The following is a 16,257-nucleotide window of genomic DNA, read 5'->3' on the forward strand; positions in this document are numbered from 1 at the left end:
GAGAATAAAATCATCTTTTTAAATGGCATGTTTGTGTCCATAATGAGATTTTTCTGTTCTGGCGAACTGTTTGGGAAGGGCTAGTTTATCAGATACTAGTTAAGGCTAGTAAGGGCTAGTTATACTCAGATAACTTTTCCGAAGAGACCACTGGCTTCAGACCCACTGGGATGAGTGCAGCATCTCTGTCTAGGCTTAGCACATACAGGGTTAATGAAGGGGTAAATATTTTGTATTATTTGGCTAGAGAGATTAATGGCTAGCTAACCCAGCCCCCCATTGGTCCTTCAATGTGTCCTGGGTTCTTTACCTAAAATAGTTCTTTTTCCTTTTGGTACCTCTGTCTTCACCTGCTTCACCTTCAAAAGTCAAGCTGGGTTATTTCGGTGGAGCTGGCAATTGGCCCCGAGGAAGGCATCAGCTACCTCACAGACAAGGGCTGCAGCGTAAGTCTGCTCTGGGGAGTCCTGGGGCTGCTGAGCGTGGCCCACTGGCCCCCCTCCACTCCGGGGGGGCTGGCTGGGGACAGAGAGTCAGGCCAAGGGAATGGGGATTCGCAGGGTCTGTGGCACTTGAACACTGTAGTCTGAGCAGGGGACAAGCCAGGAGATGGGAAAGAGCCGGGGTGGTGGCCGGAAACCCCGGGGCAGCTGTCCCTGAGGCCGAGAGAGTGAGCCTGGGGCCTGCTGGGGCAGGGCCTGGGGCAGGGGCGTGGAGGACTGCATGGGGCATCCTACCGAAAGTAAGTGGGAAGGTGTTTTGCTGGGGAGGGAAGCTGGGGGTGCATCCGCCAGCTCAGTCCCAGCAATGTGGCCTGTGCTGAGCAGGCTGCTCGGCGGGCGGGGGGGGGGGGGGGGGGGCTGGTGCCGCTGCAGAGTCTAAGAGCAAGAGGTCCTAACCAGGCTCGTTCTGAATATATGTGCAGAAACCCATTGCTTGCCAAGTGAGGGCTGTCATGAAATGTTAGGGGCTGAAAGGCAGGTGGGCATTTCTGTCTTCCTGAGAAGAGGAGTTTCTTCTGCTTGGGAAACTGAACACAGTCTCTCTTGGCCTGTCTACGAGGGAGGGTCCTGGGACACCTGCAGCTTCCCAAGCTCCACCCCTCCCTGTGGGAAGGGGAGCTGAACACTCACTCCCACCAGGAATTTCACAAAGCACTCCCCCCTCCCCGCTGGTAAGGAGCCGAGCAAGTCAGGGATTGCCTTCTTCCTTCTTGTCTGTCTTGCGTTTCCTCTCTCTGGCACCTACTGGGACTCTCAGCCAGCTCCCAGGATGGAGTCCCCCTCTTGGCTGCCAGGAGCACACAGAGCAGGCACACCCCCAGCCCTGCATTCAGCAGACGTGCCCCTCAGAAGGAGAACCCCCCTGGGTGCTACTCGGACAGTCCGCGTGCCCCAGGTACCCAGTTCAGGGAGGCGTCTTTGGGAAAACGGGGTGGCGGTGGGACTCTGGGTATCTCACAGCATAAGTGAAGTCAGTCTTTTATCTGTGATCCAGTTTGTGCCTTTTCTTTCCAAAGCCCACACATCTGGCTGACTTCAACCAAGTGCAGACCATTCAGTATTCCAACAGCGAAGACAAGGACAGGAAAGGAATGCTGCAACTGAAGATAGCGGGCGCGCCCGAGGTACGGACCGCTCGGCCTTCTGCGGCAGAGACTGATGCAGAGGGCACTGTAGAACCAGGACGTTCTCTGGATGAGGATGGTTTTCACGGGTCCTCAGCAGCCCAGCTTTCCCTTTTGTAGGAAGTGTTACATTACAAATACTAATGATCACATGGCCCCCAAAATAGAGCAGGAAACATTTAAAAACCAATTGAAAGCATTATTGTGAAGGTGCTTGAAGGTCATTGTGAATTACCAAGGAAAACAACTGCTTAAAAGTGTCCGGGTATACAGATACCTACATCCTGTACTCCGAGTTGTTTCCCAGACCACGCCAGGCCCCAGAGCCTGTGTCCGCTGCACTAAAGGCAGGTGTGGCGGGATGGAGAGCTCGCGTGGGCGCAGGAACCTGCCCACCCCCCCGCCAGGCCAGCACCACCGTGCGTGTGCGCAGGCGAGGTTTAGGTGCTCCTCCACCTTGGAGGCAGGTAGGGGCAGCTCCCCTGCCCTGCAGGGCTCCGCCCCTGCGTTGGCCCTGTCTGCCCTGGGGTCGGGGCGTTGGGGAGGCTCAGGGAAGCACACCTGGTTCTTTCTTGGTGACAAATGACACCATAAACTACTGAAACCTACTGACTGCCCTGGATAAGCCTAGATGGTAGTTTGGTAGGAAAGGCCTCAGAAGTGCCTGTTTTATGTGGGAAAGAACCACTTCAGAATGTGCAATCCATACTAAAAGTAATGAAACTTTCCTAATTTTCTTTCATGTTAGAAAAGTTATGATGGGTGGTGGATGAAAATTTACTCCACATCGGTCTCGTTTCTAAAATAGCCTGTACTCTAAGTGGCTGACGGTCTAAATTCTTCGTTTAGTTAGCCTGCGCTAGAGGGGCCCAGCATTCCAAAGGGAACTACTGTTTGCACCTCCCTTTGTTCTGGAAAGTGAGTGTCAGTTTGAGTGATTTTCCCAGTTTTGTCTGGGTTGCCTTCTGTCTCATATTCCAGGAATAGCATCCTTAAATACCAAACTTCCTTTTCCGCTCAAACCTTATGACAAATCTTGTTTCACTGCCACCCTCCTGTTTCCACGGGTATCTAGAGGTCTGATGTCATGCGCAGCTGTCACTCTGATTGTTGGGAGAACAATGACGGCTCTTTCTTGGTCCGCTCCCCTTCCAGCCTCTGACAGTGACAGCACCGTCCCTGACCATTGCTGAGAACATGGCCGACCTGATCGATGGCTATTGCCGGCTGGTGAACGGAGCCTCGCAGTCTTTCATCATCCGGCCCCAGAAAGGTGAGCTTGTGTGCGTGCGTGCCTGCCCACTGTGCTGATGCCCTGCTCCCGCAGCCTGCAGCCCTTGTCTGTGGTGACTGCAGGCCGGAGACTGGACGGCTGCCTCGGCCCCAGAGGCTGGGTCCCATGTCCTAGGGACGTGGTGCAGCTCGCAGCCCCGGAGCCGCGTGTCAGTGGGGCTCACAGGGAGCTGGGGTGTTTGGAGCTATACTGTGGGAGTGTGTTTTAGGTGACCGTTAATATTTTTAAATTAACTTTTGGGGTTATGTTCTTGTGTGTTTTTCTTTTTTTAAGTATCTCTTCTAGCTCACAAAAATAAAGCCTTTTTCCAGTTTTTTTCTTTTTACTTTTTTTTTAATCCTCACCCAAGGGTGAGTTTATTGACTGTAGAGAGAGAGGAAGGGGAGAGAGATGGAGGGGGGGGAGAGAGAGCGAGAAAGATAGATAGATGTGAGAGAGAAGTATTGATCGGTTGCTTCCTGTGTATGCCCTGACCAGGGGTCGAACCCACAACCTAGAAACGTGCCCAGACCAGGAATCGAACCTGCAACCTTTTGGGGTACGGGGTGATGCTCCAACCTACTGAGCCACCTGGCTAGGGCCCTATTTTTTTCTTAACACATCTCAAAAGCTTAGAGCAGTCCAAAATAAAATCAGTGCTGAGTCGCGAGGTAAAATCTATGGTTGGAGTGAGCAATGTCGCAGTTGGAGGAAGGCTGTAGCGCGTTGGAGATAGCGTGCGGGTTTGCAGGGCCGTGGGAAGGCCCCTGCAGAGGGTGTAGGCTTCTGAAGTAATCAAACAAAAGCGTTCCCAGCAGCATGGCCGCGTAGTAAGTGGCCGCAGGAAGCCTGGGCGTTGGAAGTGTGTCAGCTGTGGGTTCCAGCCTGAGTCCTCTGCGCTGCCCACTGGGAACCTTCCCTGCTAGGTGCCCTGGTTCCCTTGTTGATGGAACCTAAGGCGCTGCCCATCTTCCTTGGGGCTTGAGGGCATGGAGGGCCTGGCACATGTGGGGTTCGCAGATGTAGTGCACTCACTCTGCTGCCCCCAGTGCTGTGTCATCCGGACGCCCTCTGAGAGCCTTGACTTGGGGGCTCCTCATCTGTGGCAGAAGGATGCCGGCTCTATAGAGTGTGGTGGGCAGGTCCACAGGGGCCCCCCCAGAGCAGCCAGGGAGACCCAGGACTCCCCCCGCACTCACCTGCATGGCGAGGGTGGTTCCAGAGGAGGGAGTCGGGAAGGACTGAGTGGCGTGTGTCCACGCGAGCAGAGCGGGTTTCATCGGGAAGAGGGGGCAGGAGAGCACGAGGGAGGCAGATGGCAAAGTGCCGAGCTCCTGCGGTCCCCAGCAGGAGCACCCAGCCTACCCTGCGGCCGGGGCACTGTGTTGTCAACAGGTCAGGGAGGAGTGAGCGAGTGAGTGTGTGTATGTGTGTGTGTGTATGAAGCCGAGGAGTCATTGGAACCTTTTTATTTTTTTTTAAATATTTATTTTTAGAGAGAGGGGAAGGGAGGGAGAGAGAGAAACATCAATATGAGAGAAGCATCAGACAGTTGTTTCTCACAGGCGCCCCCGACTGGCGATCGAACCTGCAACCCAGGCATGTGCCCTGACCAGGAATCAAACCGGTGACCTTCCACTTGTTGGGACACGCCCAGCCCACTGAGCCGCTGGTCAGGGCTGGAACCTTTGTTTGCAAGTTAGTGTCAGGATGTGCTCTGGAGACAGTAGCTAAAGCCATAGCCACAGGCCATAAATGACTGTGGGGCCCTGGGGCAGCCCCCGCACCCCCCACCCTCAGAGCCCTGGAGCCCAGCCGTGCACTCTCTGGAAGTGCGCGTGTCTTTCCCGGCAGTGCCTTTCCCGACAGGAAGCCCAGCGAGGGGGCTGCTCGTAGACTGTCCAGGCTTCTGAGTTACAGCGTTGGCAGGTGTGAGCTCTGGATTTTTCACTTTGTACTTTAAACTGGTGGATGCCTTGCAAATACTTAAATGTTTGGGGAGAATTGCTTCACATAAAGATAGCATTTTGGATCTGGCCCACAACCCAGGCAGGTGCCCTGACTGGGAATTGAACCAGCGACCTTTGGTTTGCAGCCCACGCCTAATCCACTGAGATACACCAGCCAGGGCTTTAGTAAATAATTTTTTTAAACTTCACCCTATTTTACCAAATGCTCTTTATTGAGTTGCCGGTACTCAGTTAAAAATATGACATTCAGACAGTGAGCATCCACAGGGCTGGGGATCAGTGGAGAATGAGCCTGCGGTCTGGAGGGTGGAAAACTGATGGCCCCAAGTTCAAGGGCAAGTGCAAAGAGAGGACCTGTGGGCAGGCAGCATGTGTGACTGCCCCAGGGTGCTGCCCAGGAGCTGCCTGGGAAGGGATCAGAGAAACAGGTAGTAGGTGGGCACCTGCCCACCTGCACCCCCCTGCCCCACAGACACCCTAAAAATGGTGGACAGAGCGTTGTTTTGGGGGTGAACTGAGGTGCTTGTTTTATCTGACGCGCTGTTGAAGGCGCAATTGTAAGCAGAAGAATGACTTGATGAATTGGTTCTGAGGGGATTGTTCTGGTAGCGATGCAGCTCAGGGATGGCGTAGGGGACAAGGTCGCTTAGGGTTTGCACCCACTGCTCAGGATAAAAGAGGTGGAGCCAGGGCCCCAGGCTTCCTGCTGCACAGAGGAGGGGGAGAGTATCTTCCCCACCAGAGGCAAGGCCCTGAGCTTCGCGGTCGATGGAGGGGAGAGGGCTGCTTGGCCAGGGCTCCTTCCGGTCTCCGCTCTGTAGGCCTGCTGGTCCCTGGGCACTGAGGGGCTTCAGTCCTTCGGTGAGGGAGGCTGTCTTTGACCGAAAGACAGCTGCCTCTTTGAGAGCCTCTTGGGAAGTCACCTTTCATCGTTGTGCCGCCTCCACACTTTGCTTTGACTGGGCAGCACCTTTCACACCATACTCACCTGCAGCCAGTGCCTGCCTGTTACGGATCCTGAAAGTGAAGCCAGCGCTTAGGGTGGACGGCGTGCTGACTTCCTTTAAAGGGCTGGTGCTGAGCTGCTGGAGAGGGACCTGTCCTTCCCCTGATTCCTGCACAGAGTCTTCCACCAGGAACAGAAGGAACCTCACCATTGTCTTTCCTTTTTTTCCCCAGAAGGTGAACGGGCTTTGCCATCAATACCGAAGTAAGTGCTGCTTTGAGCCTGTTACTCGTGCCAGAAGCTGCGGAAGCCACGGCTATGTGTGTGGCCCTTGCCTGAGCAGTCAGGTGCCACATACCCGGCAGGGAGCTAGGAAATGTACTTCCAGAAAGAAATCATGTCACAGGGTTGGGTTCAACCAAAAATTCAAAATGGATTTTCCCTGTCTCTCACGTTCAGCAGGAGGCTGAAGAACAGGCATAGCGAGGGTGCCGGGAGGCTGTGACACTCTCACTTCTCAGTCATCGCTAACAGGGAGCCTGAACATGCGTGCCCCTCCGGCTGCTTTACAAGTGGAAAAGTTAGAGCTTGTGGAAGTAATTCATGTTAACTGTTTTACTTGTTTGTGTCATTAATTTCATAGCCTATAGGTTGATCTATAAAATTTAAAAAGTGATAGTAATGCTTACAGCACTTACATAATAACGACGCGCGCGCGTCTCTCTCTCTCTCTCTCTCTCTCTCTCTCTCTCTCTCTCTCTCTCTCTCTCTCTCTCTCTCGGCCAGTGTGCTGGGACTGGGGACCAGATGACAGTCAGATCCAACATTCGGGTGTGTGGGCGGTCCCTGTGGGCTGAGGGCTCAGAGAGAGGCTCGAGCAGTGTGCCGGACAGCTGCAGCGGCACCCTTCACCTGGGAGGCGCTGGGATAAAGAGGGGAAACCCAGGCATCATCTTCTCTCTGTCCCCTACATCAGCATGCCAGTCCCTCACCAGTTCCTTCATCCCGCTCCCCGAACCTGTCAGATCTGTCCACTGCTCCCCTTTCCCACGATCCTTCCCGATTTTAGCTGGTCTCATCTTCTGTCTGGGCTACTCCAGTAGACTCCTGTGTCAGGGTCCCGAGACCACGCCAGGGTTTCATGATGCTCTAAGAAAGGACTCGTGACCTAGTCACACTCATGGCTGTGCTGTGCAGCCGGTGCAGGGAGGAGGCACAGGGGGCATATCCAGAGGAGGTTAGGGAGGCCCCGATGGCCCTCCCAGCTGACATGGGCAGGACTGCCCCGTTCCTCTGGTGCTGAGTTGTGAGAACGAGTGTGGGGCTGTCCACCCAGGAAGCTTGTTTTCACAGGGCCCTGTCACATGCACTCTCTGCCTGTCACGGGTCAGAATCCCAGACTCCCAGAAGGAAGCAGGAGCTCGGACCGTGTTGTCTGTGCAGAAGGCTTGGGTGCAGCAGTTGTGTCCTCCCCTTACCAGGAGGGGGTGCTGTGAGCCCTCCTCAAACCCAGGGGGCCACCTCCAAGCACAGCAGGCTAGGGCCTGCCAGGTTACCCGTTCTCTGCCCGTCTTGCCCATTGCTGCTAGCCATGCCCTCACCCTGCCCATTCTTGGCTCTGCAGCAGGAGCTGCGCCCCTCGCTAAAGCCACCACACCACTGCTGCGCAGGAGCCAGTGCCCGTGTCCTGATGCCCGCTGGAGGGCCTGTGTGGTCCTTCCCTGCTGGCACCTCTGGCCTGTGTTGCCACTGCCTGTGCTCTGTTCTTCAGCTGCACTGGACTTTCAGTCCCTGGAGTCCACCGTCTTCTTGCTCCCTCCAGCCCCTGTCCTCAGCCAGGCCCGCCCCTCTGCGGATCTCACCCCATAGCACTTCCTCTGGAAACCTCCCGTGACCACCCCCCACCCGTCCCGGGAGTGTCCCTGTGTGTTTTCCCGTGACATATTCCACTTCACCAGAGTGCTTCTCACACTTTACAAGTGAACTCTTCGCTTGTCTGTGCCCCCTGACTTTGGCGGAAGGCCAGGCTCGTTGGTGTTCTCGACCTAGGCAGCATCTGGCACACGGCAGGCACACAGTAGGAGTGTGGGTGAGTGGAGGGCTGGGGGAGGCCAGCTCCCTCGTAGCTCTAGGCAGTGTGCTTCACAGACTCCACGGGGTTTCTAATAGATTCTTACTAATGTCCCTCATCTGGCCAGGGGCTAACGTGTGGGGTGTCGTCAATTGTGAGAGGTCTTTAAGGGGTGACTTCGGAGATGAAGATATATAGGAATCATAAATACAAATGGGAGTGAAGAAGGCAGTAGGTTAGAAGAGGTAACGGGTACTAGAAAACCCAAGTTAATAAAGCACATTTTACATTGTAGAGCAGCAGCCCCTGTCACTGCTACTGAGCAGGAGCCTGGGGAGGCCCAGGCAGGTGTGAGAGGTGGCGCCCTGCAGCAGACAGATGCTGGTGGTGCGGGGACTCTGGGTTTGGGTGAAAACACGGAAGAGCAGCGGGACCAAGGCGCAGCGCCCGTGGCTGTGCAGTGAGGGTGGCTCCCACTCAGAGGTGGCTGCGGCAAGAGAGAGACTTGCGGTTGGTCAGGGACAGCTTTGGTTAAACTTTTATTGAAAGAGAATTTAGACAATTCAAATAAAGGAACCCAATTCTATGGCTTTATGTTATAATCATTATAAAGGTTTTACAGTTGCATGTGAATTGTTTCTACTTCTCAAAAATGATACACTGTCTTAAGTTTCAGTATTTCTGAGTTTAAACTATGTACTAGGAAGAATTTTACTCAGTACTTCGATAGTAAATGCTTACATGTCTGGGAAAAGCTTTCTTTCATAAAAAGATTGACATAACTTTGATATCTGAAGACTATAGGGTTCCTTTATTCTATGTGTTTTCCAAAAATTTTAAACTGAACTATCCTTGTATAAATGTTGCTAAAACCTTTGGCCAAAATTTTATTTTGTGTGGATAAAACGTAAAACACTAATGTTGCTGAGCCATCTCATGCAGCGAGCAGCCAGCCTGTCGGCAGTGCTGTCTGGTGGCGGGCGGCCTCTGTCCGTCTCACGTGCCCTGAGTCTGAGTGGCCTCCCGGGTCGTGTTGCTGGCCCATCTCCCCCGTGGGGCAACTCCGGGGCAGTCCCTGCAGCGCAGTGGTGCTCCGAGAGTCTGGCGACCCGCGTCCGCCCTGTGAGGCCACACTGCAGCGTTGGGAGTCACTGTCACGAGTTGCTTTCCGGAGCAGCTCTGTGTTCCTTCGTCATCTGTATTATTTCCGCTCTTTAACACGTGAGAGCAATGGTTTTAAGGGTCCAGGTGGCAGAACCCAGTTTTTAAAAAACTCTGCCCTGTGAAATGCGAGCCTCTGCCAGAAACGGCGGTGGTCCGGCCCTGAGTGCGGCGTTCACATGGTGCCCTCTCTGTTGCAGGCTGGCCAACAGCGAGAAGCAGGGTGTGCGGACCCACGCGGTCTCCGTGTCAGGTAAGGGCGCGGGGAAGCCGCCTGGCAGTGTGGAGGGAGGGTCTGTGCGGCAGGCAGCCGTCTGCCGTCTCCTTACACGGCTCTTTCCCAGCAGCTTAGAGAAGGGAGACGTTCTGACCGCGTGGCTGCAGACCGCCACCAGTGGTGACGGGTCCGTGTGGCTCAGAGACTTTGTGGATGAGATGCACTGGTCCGATTCCAGATTCCTCCCACGGTTGCTCCAGGCTGCCTTTCAGTCTCGCGGTCATGCTGGTGACCCTTTGCGTGACGGGTTTTACCTGTGCAGTTCCCGCTATAATGTATCTCTGCAGTGCAGCAGAGTTTAACAGGATATACTTTGTACGTTCATGGTGTTTTGAAGTCCAGAATATGTAGAACGTTGTAAGTGGTTTTTGTCTTTCACAACTAACATACAATGGTGTTTGAGTATTGCTGTTTAAAAACATAGTTATGATCCTGGTATAAGCATTATCTTAACTACTTGTGGGCATGGTGTGTGTGGTGTATTTTTCTTGGTATGTTTTCAAAATATGTGTTTTTTTCCATGAGAAATGTGGAAAACAGAGGAAGGAGGATAAAAAGGAAAGCATCTTCCATGGACCCAAGTTTGATGTCTTAAAATACATATAACACACATACACATATACAGACACACATGTACCTATACACACACGTGTGGCCTGTTCTTAGGTATGTGTTACCTTTCTGAAGTAAGAGATAGCTTCCTAATAGCTCTGGCATCTGACGGTCTGACTTAGAAGAAGCCGAATTCCTGCTAGTTCGGTTCTGGAGTTAATTCTTCCCAAAGCTCGGTCCGCACCTGTGCCTGCGTGCTGACTGGGCTTGCTGTTTTCGAGTGCGCGCGGAGTTGCTCATTCTTTCTTTGTTGTGCACAAACCCCCCATGCCCCTCTCAGAAACGTTTATGCTCCTGTGCGCATGCTTAGCAGAGACGCTCTGGGGATGAGTTGTGTGTGACAGGCGTGTGTCAAGTCCAGGGCTTCAGGAGCCTGTGAGCACTGCCCGACAGGGCCCCGCTGGTGCTGGTGGACGGTGCCATGGGCCAGGCGGCTGCAGGGTGGCCAGCGCGTGCCTGCTGGTTTTGCATGGACCTCCATGCCTGACGCGGAGACTGAGAGGGAGGCCTCCGGGTAGAGGCACAGCAGAAAGGCAGGGACACACGGAGCTGGCAGTGGCACCGAGAGTCACTGGTCTCCCAGACCAGTCCCTGTGGGCTGGTCACTGCGCATCGCTCTGGACGTTTTCCAGGAGGTTGCAGGCCGGGGGTGTGGAGGCGCTCGGTGGGCCCAGCTGTCAGTGGGCCCTGGCTGGGAGCTAGAGCACTGTCCTTGCATTTGGGAGACGAGGCAGCAGGCCCACTCGCCTCTTACCGCGGGGGAGGCGTCCTTCGCTCTTCTTCCGTGAGGCGAGCACAACCGATGCCAAACACGTGGGGGTTTACCTTGGAGACCGAGGCTGGCTTCTCGATGAAGAGGAGTAAGGTGGACAGCTTTCCAGAAACGCGTAACAGAACAGTGTGCTTCCTTGGGCACATTATCCTAAGGCCTAGACTAGGTTTTTTAGCCTAATTATTAAGTGTTTCTTCAGGAAACTGGTGCTTGTTGTAGAGCTCAGGGAGAACTTGGCACTGAGAGGCCAGCGTGTGTGACACGGGGCGTGTCGGCCAGTCACAGGAGGGCTGTGGGTCAGGACACTGCTTGAATACACCTTAATAATCCTTCAAAACTTCATTACTAAGCTGTGAGAAGCCTAAGTATCATCTTGTGAGTGTAAAATCAAATACCGCTGACATCAAAAGGCCCTGTTATTTATTTTCTTTACGGATACAAATTTTAAAGGAAGGCTTGAGACTGGTGAAACACGAATTCTGGACTTTGAACTCGGGTCCCCCCCACCCCGGTCCGCAGCCGCCACGGCCGCATGACAGCTGGGGGCTTGCTTAAGCTCAGCCTGCGGGAGCTAAGACAAAACCACAATTGATGTTTTTACAAGCAGAAAACGTGTGAATAAGTGGATATTGTTACGCTTTTTTTCACGGGAAATTTCAAACATAACTCAGAGGTAGAGAGGAAAGAATTACAGAATGATCCCCCCAGAGCTCCTTGCTTGGATTCGGCTGCTGAAAACTGGCCAGTGTATCCCTTCTCTGCCCACACCCACTTACCGAGTCCCCGGTGGGTGTGTAGAGCACCCAAGGCGTATTCCACCTGTGGAGGTTTCTAGGACATAGACACGGTAACAGTGCTGGATTTCCAGGAAACTGACAGTCCCTGTTCGATGCCAGCCGCGCAGTCAGCGCCCAGACCCCTGCGACCAGCGCACTTTGCACACCGGCTCTGGCCCACTGGGCGTCGGGCCAGCAGCACTGCTGGAGCCTGGCTGGTGGCTCTCCTGTCCTCCTGGCTCCGCCCACTAGGCCTCATTTTCCCCCCCCCATGATTGCAAATTTTCTGTTGAGGGAATTGTGTCCCACTGATTTGCCCCAACTTGGGTCTGGCAGACGGCATCCCTGCAATGTCATGCTCAATGTGTGCCTCTCAGGCCCCTCGTTCCTGCGTTGCCTCTAAGCTGGGGTCGGGCTCACGAGGAGAGCAGGTACACCGGGTTTAGTGACTGTTTTTACAAGACTGCACTCTAAGTGCTAATGGACCTGGCCCCTGGCTGTCTCTCTTTGCGACCCTCAGGCTGAGCAGCAGGGTTGGCTGTCTGTGATGCGTCCCCTGTGAGCACATGGCCTAGCACTGTGTGCAGCTGCTGGTCTCCAGCCTTGATCTCCCTGGGGCCGCAGCCGGGCCCTGCGAGTTCCTTTGTGGGTTGTTCGGCTGGCTGGGCGCTTCCAAAGAAAATGTCCCTCCTCATCCGTTCACCGCCCTGAGGAGGGGGCCCTCCCGGGAAGGCGGCCTCATTGTCTCCGTTCCTAACTGGTCTCTGAAACAGTGGGTTGCCTTCCTCCCCAGATGACGAGATGATGTCATTCTGTGGGGTTTTCTCCTTTTGAGCCTCCTTAGGAATTCATGGATTTTTAGCACTGTTGAGGGCGTGGGGCGGTTCCCAGACCACCCCAGGTTGGATGATTTGCCAGGACTGTTCACCGAGAACTCAGGGCTCAGACCAAGTTGGCCGTCGGCGGCACTAAGCCATAACATCTGAGGGGAGGCCCAGGACCGTGGGGCCTGGTCCCAGGATCTGTGCTTCCTGGTGTGAGTGACGACGATCAGGACAAGGGCCGACCCACTCGGGCCAACCCCATCGCGCCCTGGTGCTGCTGTAAACGGCTTCCCTCCTCGTTTCTGCTGGCACGGTGACGCGTCCCTATGCTGTTCCATCGGGATGCTGACCTGTGCTGTCCCTGGGCCCACACCCCACCATTCTCAATGGATCCCTGGGGGTCTGCGGTTAAATCTTCATGCCCCCCGTGTCTCTCATGTCTCTCGTCTCACTTCACTGTGCCGTGTCCGCTGGTGCCCACCACGTGTAGTTTCCGTCTGTGGTTTCCGCTGAGCTCTGAGCCCCTGGGGGGCGGGGGCGGGGCTTGTTGCCCGGTGGCGCTCACAGTGGAGACGGCTGACTGGCAGGTGAACTCTGAGTGGGGCCAAAGTGACGCCCGTGGACACAGGGCTTTGCGGCCTGCACACTAGAACATCCGCGCCAGCAGTCTCCTGTGTTGAGTGACCTACTCCAGGTGCACGCGCGTGGTCTGCAGGTCTGTGTCTGCACTGGTGGCTGGGGGAAGTGGCTCCTGATGCTCTCTCACAGAGCAGCTGTCGCTGTGCCAGTCCGCTGCAGTTTTTTCTTTGTGGCTGAAGGTTAGACGGTCACGAGAATCTGGAATTATTATTGGTGGCTATTTTTTTTGTCTTGTTCATTTTGTATGTTTTGTTATTTGTAAAGCTATCTGTGCCTTCATTTGGCTGACTCTGCAGATCTGGAAGACTCTGGTTAGGTCTTGCTAAAAGTTTCTGTATCTAATGCTAATCTTTGCTAAAAGAGGAAATTGCGCTTTAAAATATTAATGTTTTTTAAAACCCAAGTCAATCACAGTAAGAAATTATGTGTTAAAGTATTACAATTTTGCGTTTTAACAGCTATACCTTAAAATGTAGTGTACGTTTCCTTTGTATTGAAATAACGTTTCTGTTTTTCTCTCTCCTCCCGCCTCTTTATAAAGGACTCGGTCCCTGCCAGCATAAGGTTAAGAAAGCTGGGCGCTTTCTCCCTTTGGTCTTCTGTTCCCACGAACCTGCTGCGGGTACTGCACTAACACTGGCGCAGGGTCTGAGTAACGCGGCGCCCAGGCCGTGGGTCTGACCTGATGCTTGTAGCCGGTCCTGGGCAGAGCGCACCTGTACCGGGCATCCCTGTCTGTGCTGCCCGTGCAGGTGGCGCCCTGGGGGCGAGGGTCTGTGTGAAGGTCTTCGGGCTGCTCTGTTGACAGAAGGCCCTTTGTCTGCCTGCTGGCTGGTGTGTACATGCATGGCAGGGTGAGAGGGGGCTTCCCGGCCCCACTCGCGGGGTCAGTGTCGTGGCGCAGGGCTGGCGGGCACCTGCGTTTGCACTGCGGGTTTCCCACTGGAGCATGCAGCCAAACGAAAGGGAGCAGCCCGGGAGCCGCGGTCTGCTTTCTGAGTTTGGGGCAGCTGCTCAGGGGGCTGCGGAGCAGGGCAGCCAGGCCCCTTGGAGAGCTTTCTAGGAAAGCAGATTTGTAATAACGGACCTGGAGTTTCTCCAAGCCCCGTATAAATGTAAACGGAAACTTGACTTGTGAGCACAGCTTCGAGTGCTGGCCTCCTCACTGAAGAGCCCGCCGGGCTGATCCCCGCTCAGCGTTCAGCGTTCACACTAATGCCTGCATGTTCTCGTTTTTATCTAAAAGGGTCCAAATGCCCTCTGAGGGGGGTAGAAGCCATTTTAACACTTACTTGTGAGAGGCAGTGCAGTTCACTTTGCTGAGTGTGGTAGAAACCGACAGATTCTCCAGCACTGCTGTGTGACTTCATGTGCTGGCAACTGAAAGCGAGGTGCTGTGTGCGTGCTGTCAGCCGAGGAGACACACTCGCTGCCGCCCTCTCTCATCTCTGGGGCTGGACCTGGGGGGCGATTTTTTTGTTTTCCTTACGCTTTGATTTACTTGTCATTTTAATAGTGTTTTCCCTCTCTCCCCCCTCCCCCCTCCCTCTCCCCCCCTTTCTTTGCATGCCACCCGGATCTGCAGATGAAATTAGTGGGGACGGTAATACTCATTTTCACATTCCTGTTACTAATTTGCAATGGTTACTGATTGATGTAAATGTCGTTCAGCCCTGGGTGAAAGGCAGAACGTGGTCTTGACGCCACAGAACCATGTGGGAAATGGTGGCGTGGACACATGGCTCATGGAAGCTGTTTGGGGCTCTGACATGGAAAGGGTGACTCGGTTTCTTCCTCACGTCTCCATGGTGCATTGGAGGTGTTGCATAGTTGTAATGAACTTTCTAGGTTTCATTATTCAAACCAGAGCTGTAGGAAAGCAGCCAGCATGGTCTCTGGGAGTGGAAGCAGTGACTAAGAGTGCCCAGGTCCCTAGCCCCCAGCACGTGTCTGGGAGACATCTGGTTTGGGGGGGAGGCCCTGGGGGAAATGGCTCCTGAGAGTCACGCAGACTGAAGGAATCGGGGGTGTCAGCTTTGGTGAGCATGGCGGTTTTGCAGCTGTTCAGTATAGCACTTAACAACCCGGAAATTTAAAAGCCACAGTGAGTGCCTCGTGTCCCTCGTTGGCTTTGGGCACGGCCTGCATGCTGCGTGGTCCTCTTCTACTGAAGAAGTTAGCTCATGAAGTAAGACTGAGGGAGAACACGTCTCTCCGCCTGCTGCAGTGGGAGACTGCTTGTTTGGTGATGGGGTGGGTGCTGGGGCATGACAAGCCCAGCACCTGCTGTGAGAGTTCTTCACTCTGCGACTTTGGAAAAGTGCGTCTTTTCATGGGACATGCAGCCCGCGAGTTGGGCTCACTTCTGACGGACTGACTCCTTGCAAATAACAAATTAACCGCTCCCGTTCACGGCCAGTTCCTTGTACACAGCGATTCAGTGTCGCTGCGTACTGTCCTCACAGGTGTGCAGGTGAGGACACGCTGGTCCTCAGCCGCCAGGGGATGAGTGGCTGGGCCTCAGGCTGCTTACCTTTCCCTGTGCCTGTCCTGTCATCAGCGGACATGGGGTGGCCTGGAGAAGTGTTTGTCCCCTATGGCCTCCACTGTGGCTCGTCTGCCCGGTCCCAGGGGGGCTCCTGTGAAAGTGCTGCACGCTGTGTGGAGGGTCGCTTCCCTGCACTCTCCCCGTGCCTGCCCCACCCCTGCCCATCCTGCGTGGCACGGACAGCCGCTCTGGGCCCTCAGCCTTTGCCCCTCAGTCTCGGTCAGGGATCTGTGGGCCAGCCACGGCCCGTGGCTCTTCTTACATTGCCCCTTGAGTGAAGAGCGATTCTTACTTTTTTAAACAATCAGAGGGGGGAACAGAAGTAGAATAGTATTTGTGGCATCGCAACTGTATGAACGTCAAATGTCAGTGTCCCCAAGCCCAGTTTTATTGGAGCACGGCCGCCCGTCTGTCCGCTCCCTGGCCGTGGCTCTCTCCCACTGGGTGTGCACCGCGGGGGTGAGCACTCTCGATGGAGCCTGTGAGTGAGCAGCACAGGCTCAAGCACTCACTGTTCGCCTTCACAGGCACGTCACTGCCCTGGGCCTGGGTCGTGTAGCTAGCGGACAGGAGAGAGCGGGGTGCGTCTGGCTCCTGAGGCTGCCTGGTCGCTGTGCAGCTGCTGGTCAGTGCCCCTGAGTGGCCGAAGTGATCCAGTCACTGCAGGCGCCACCATGTGGGACTAAGGACACAGCCATGCTGCCTGAGGGCAGCAGGGAGGCACGTTGGGGGAGCAGGTCCTCAGTTGCGGGTGTCCAAGC

At 54.7% G+C, this 16,257-nt stretch overlaps 1 protein-coding gene across 11 annotated transcripts in view; it reads left to right on the forward strand.

Moving 5' to 3' along the window:
• Positions 1–16,257, forward strand: part of PTK2 (protein tyrosine kinase 2) — a 154,672-nt gene that overhangs the window by 79,733 nt on the left and 58,682 nt on the right. For 8 of the 11 annotated variants that reach the window (XR_008427515.2, XM_053930016.1, XM_053930017.1 and 5 more), the window contains 6 exons: positions 369–446; positions 1,520–1,627; positions 2,783–2,900; positions 6,050–6,080; positions 9,249–9,301; positions 14,534–14,551. Coding sequence is in view for 10 of the 11 variants with exons in the window: in XM_053930016.1 (XP_053785991.1) it covers positions 369–446; positions 1,520–1,627; positions 2,783–2,900; positions 6,050–6,080; positions 9,249–9,301; positions 14,534–14,551 (406 nt within the window). In the remaining variant the exon portion in view is untranslated. Of the gene's footprint in view, positions 1–368; positions 447–1,519; positions 1,628–2,782; positions 2,901–6,049; positions 6,081–9,248; positions 9,302–13,489; positions 13,571–14,533; positions 14,552–16,257 lie in introns of all 11 variants that reach the window. The other 3 variants (XM_053930012.1, XM_045181527.3, XM_053930019.2) reach the window with 2 other exon arrangements.

Source organism: Desmodus rotundus, chromosome 8, assembly GCF_022682495.2.
Source record: "Desmodus rotundus isolate HL8 chromosome 8, HLdesRot8A.1, whole genome shotgun sequence".
Taxonomy (NCBI): domain Eukaryota; kingdom Metazoa; phylum Chordata; class Mammalia; order Chiroptera; family Phyllostomidae; genus Desmodus; species Desmodus rotundus.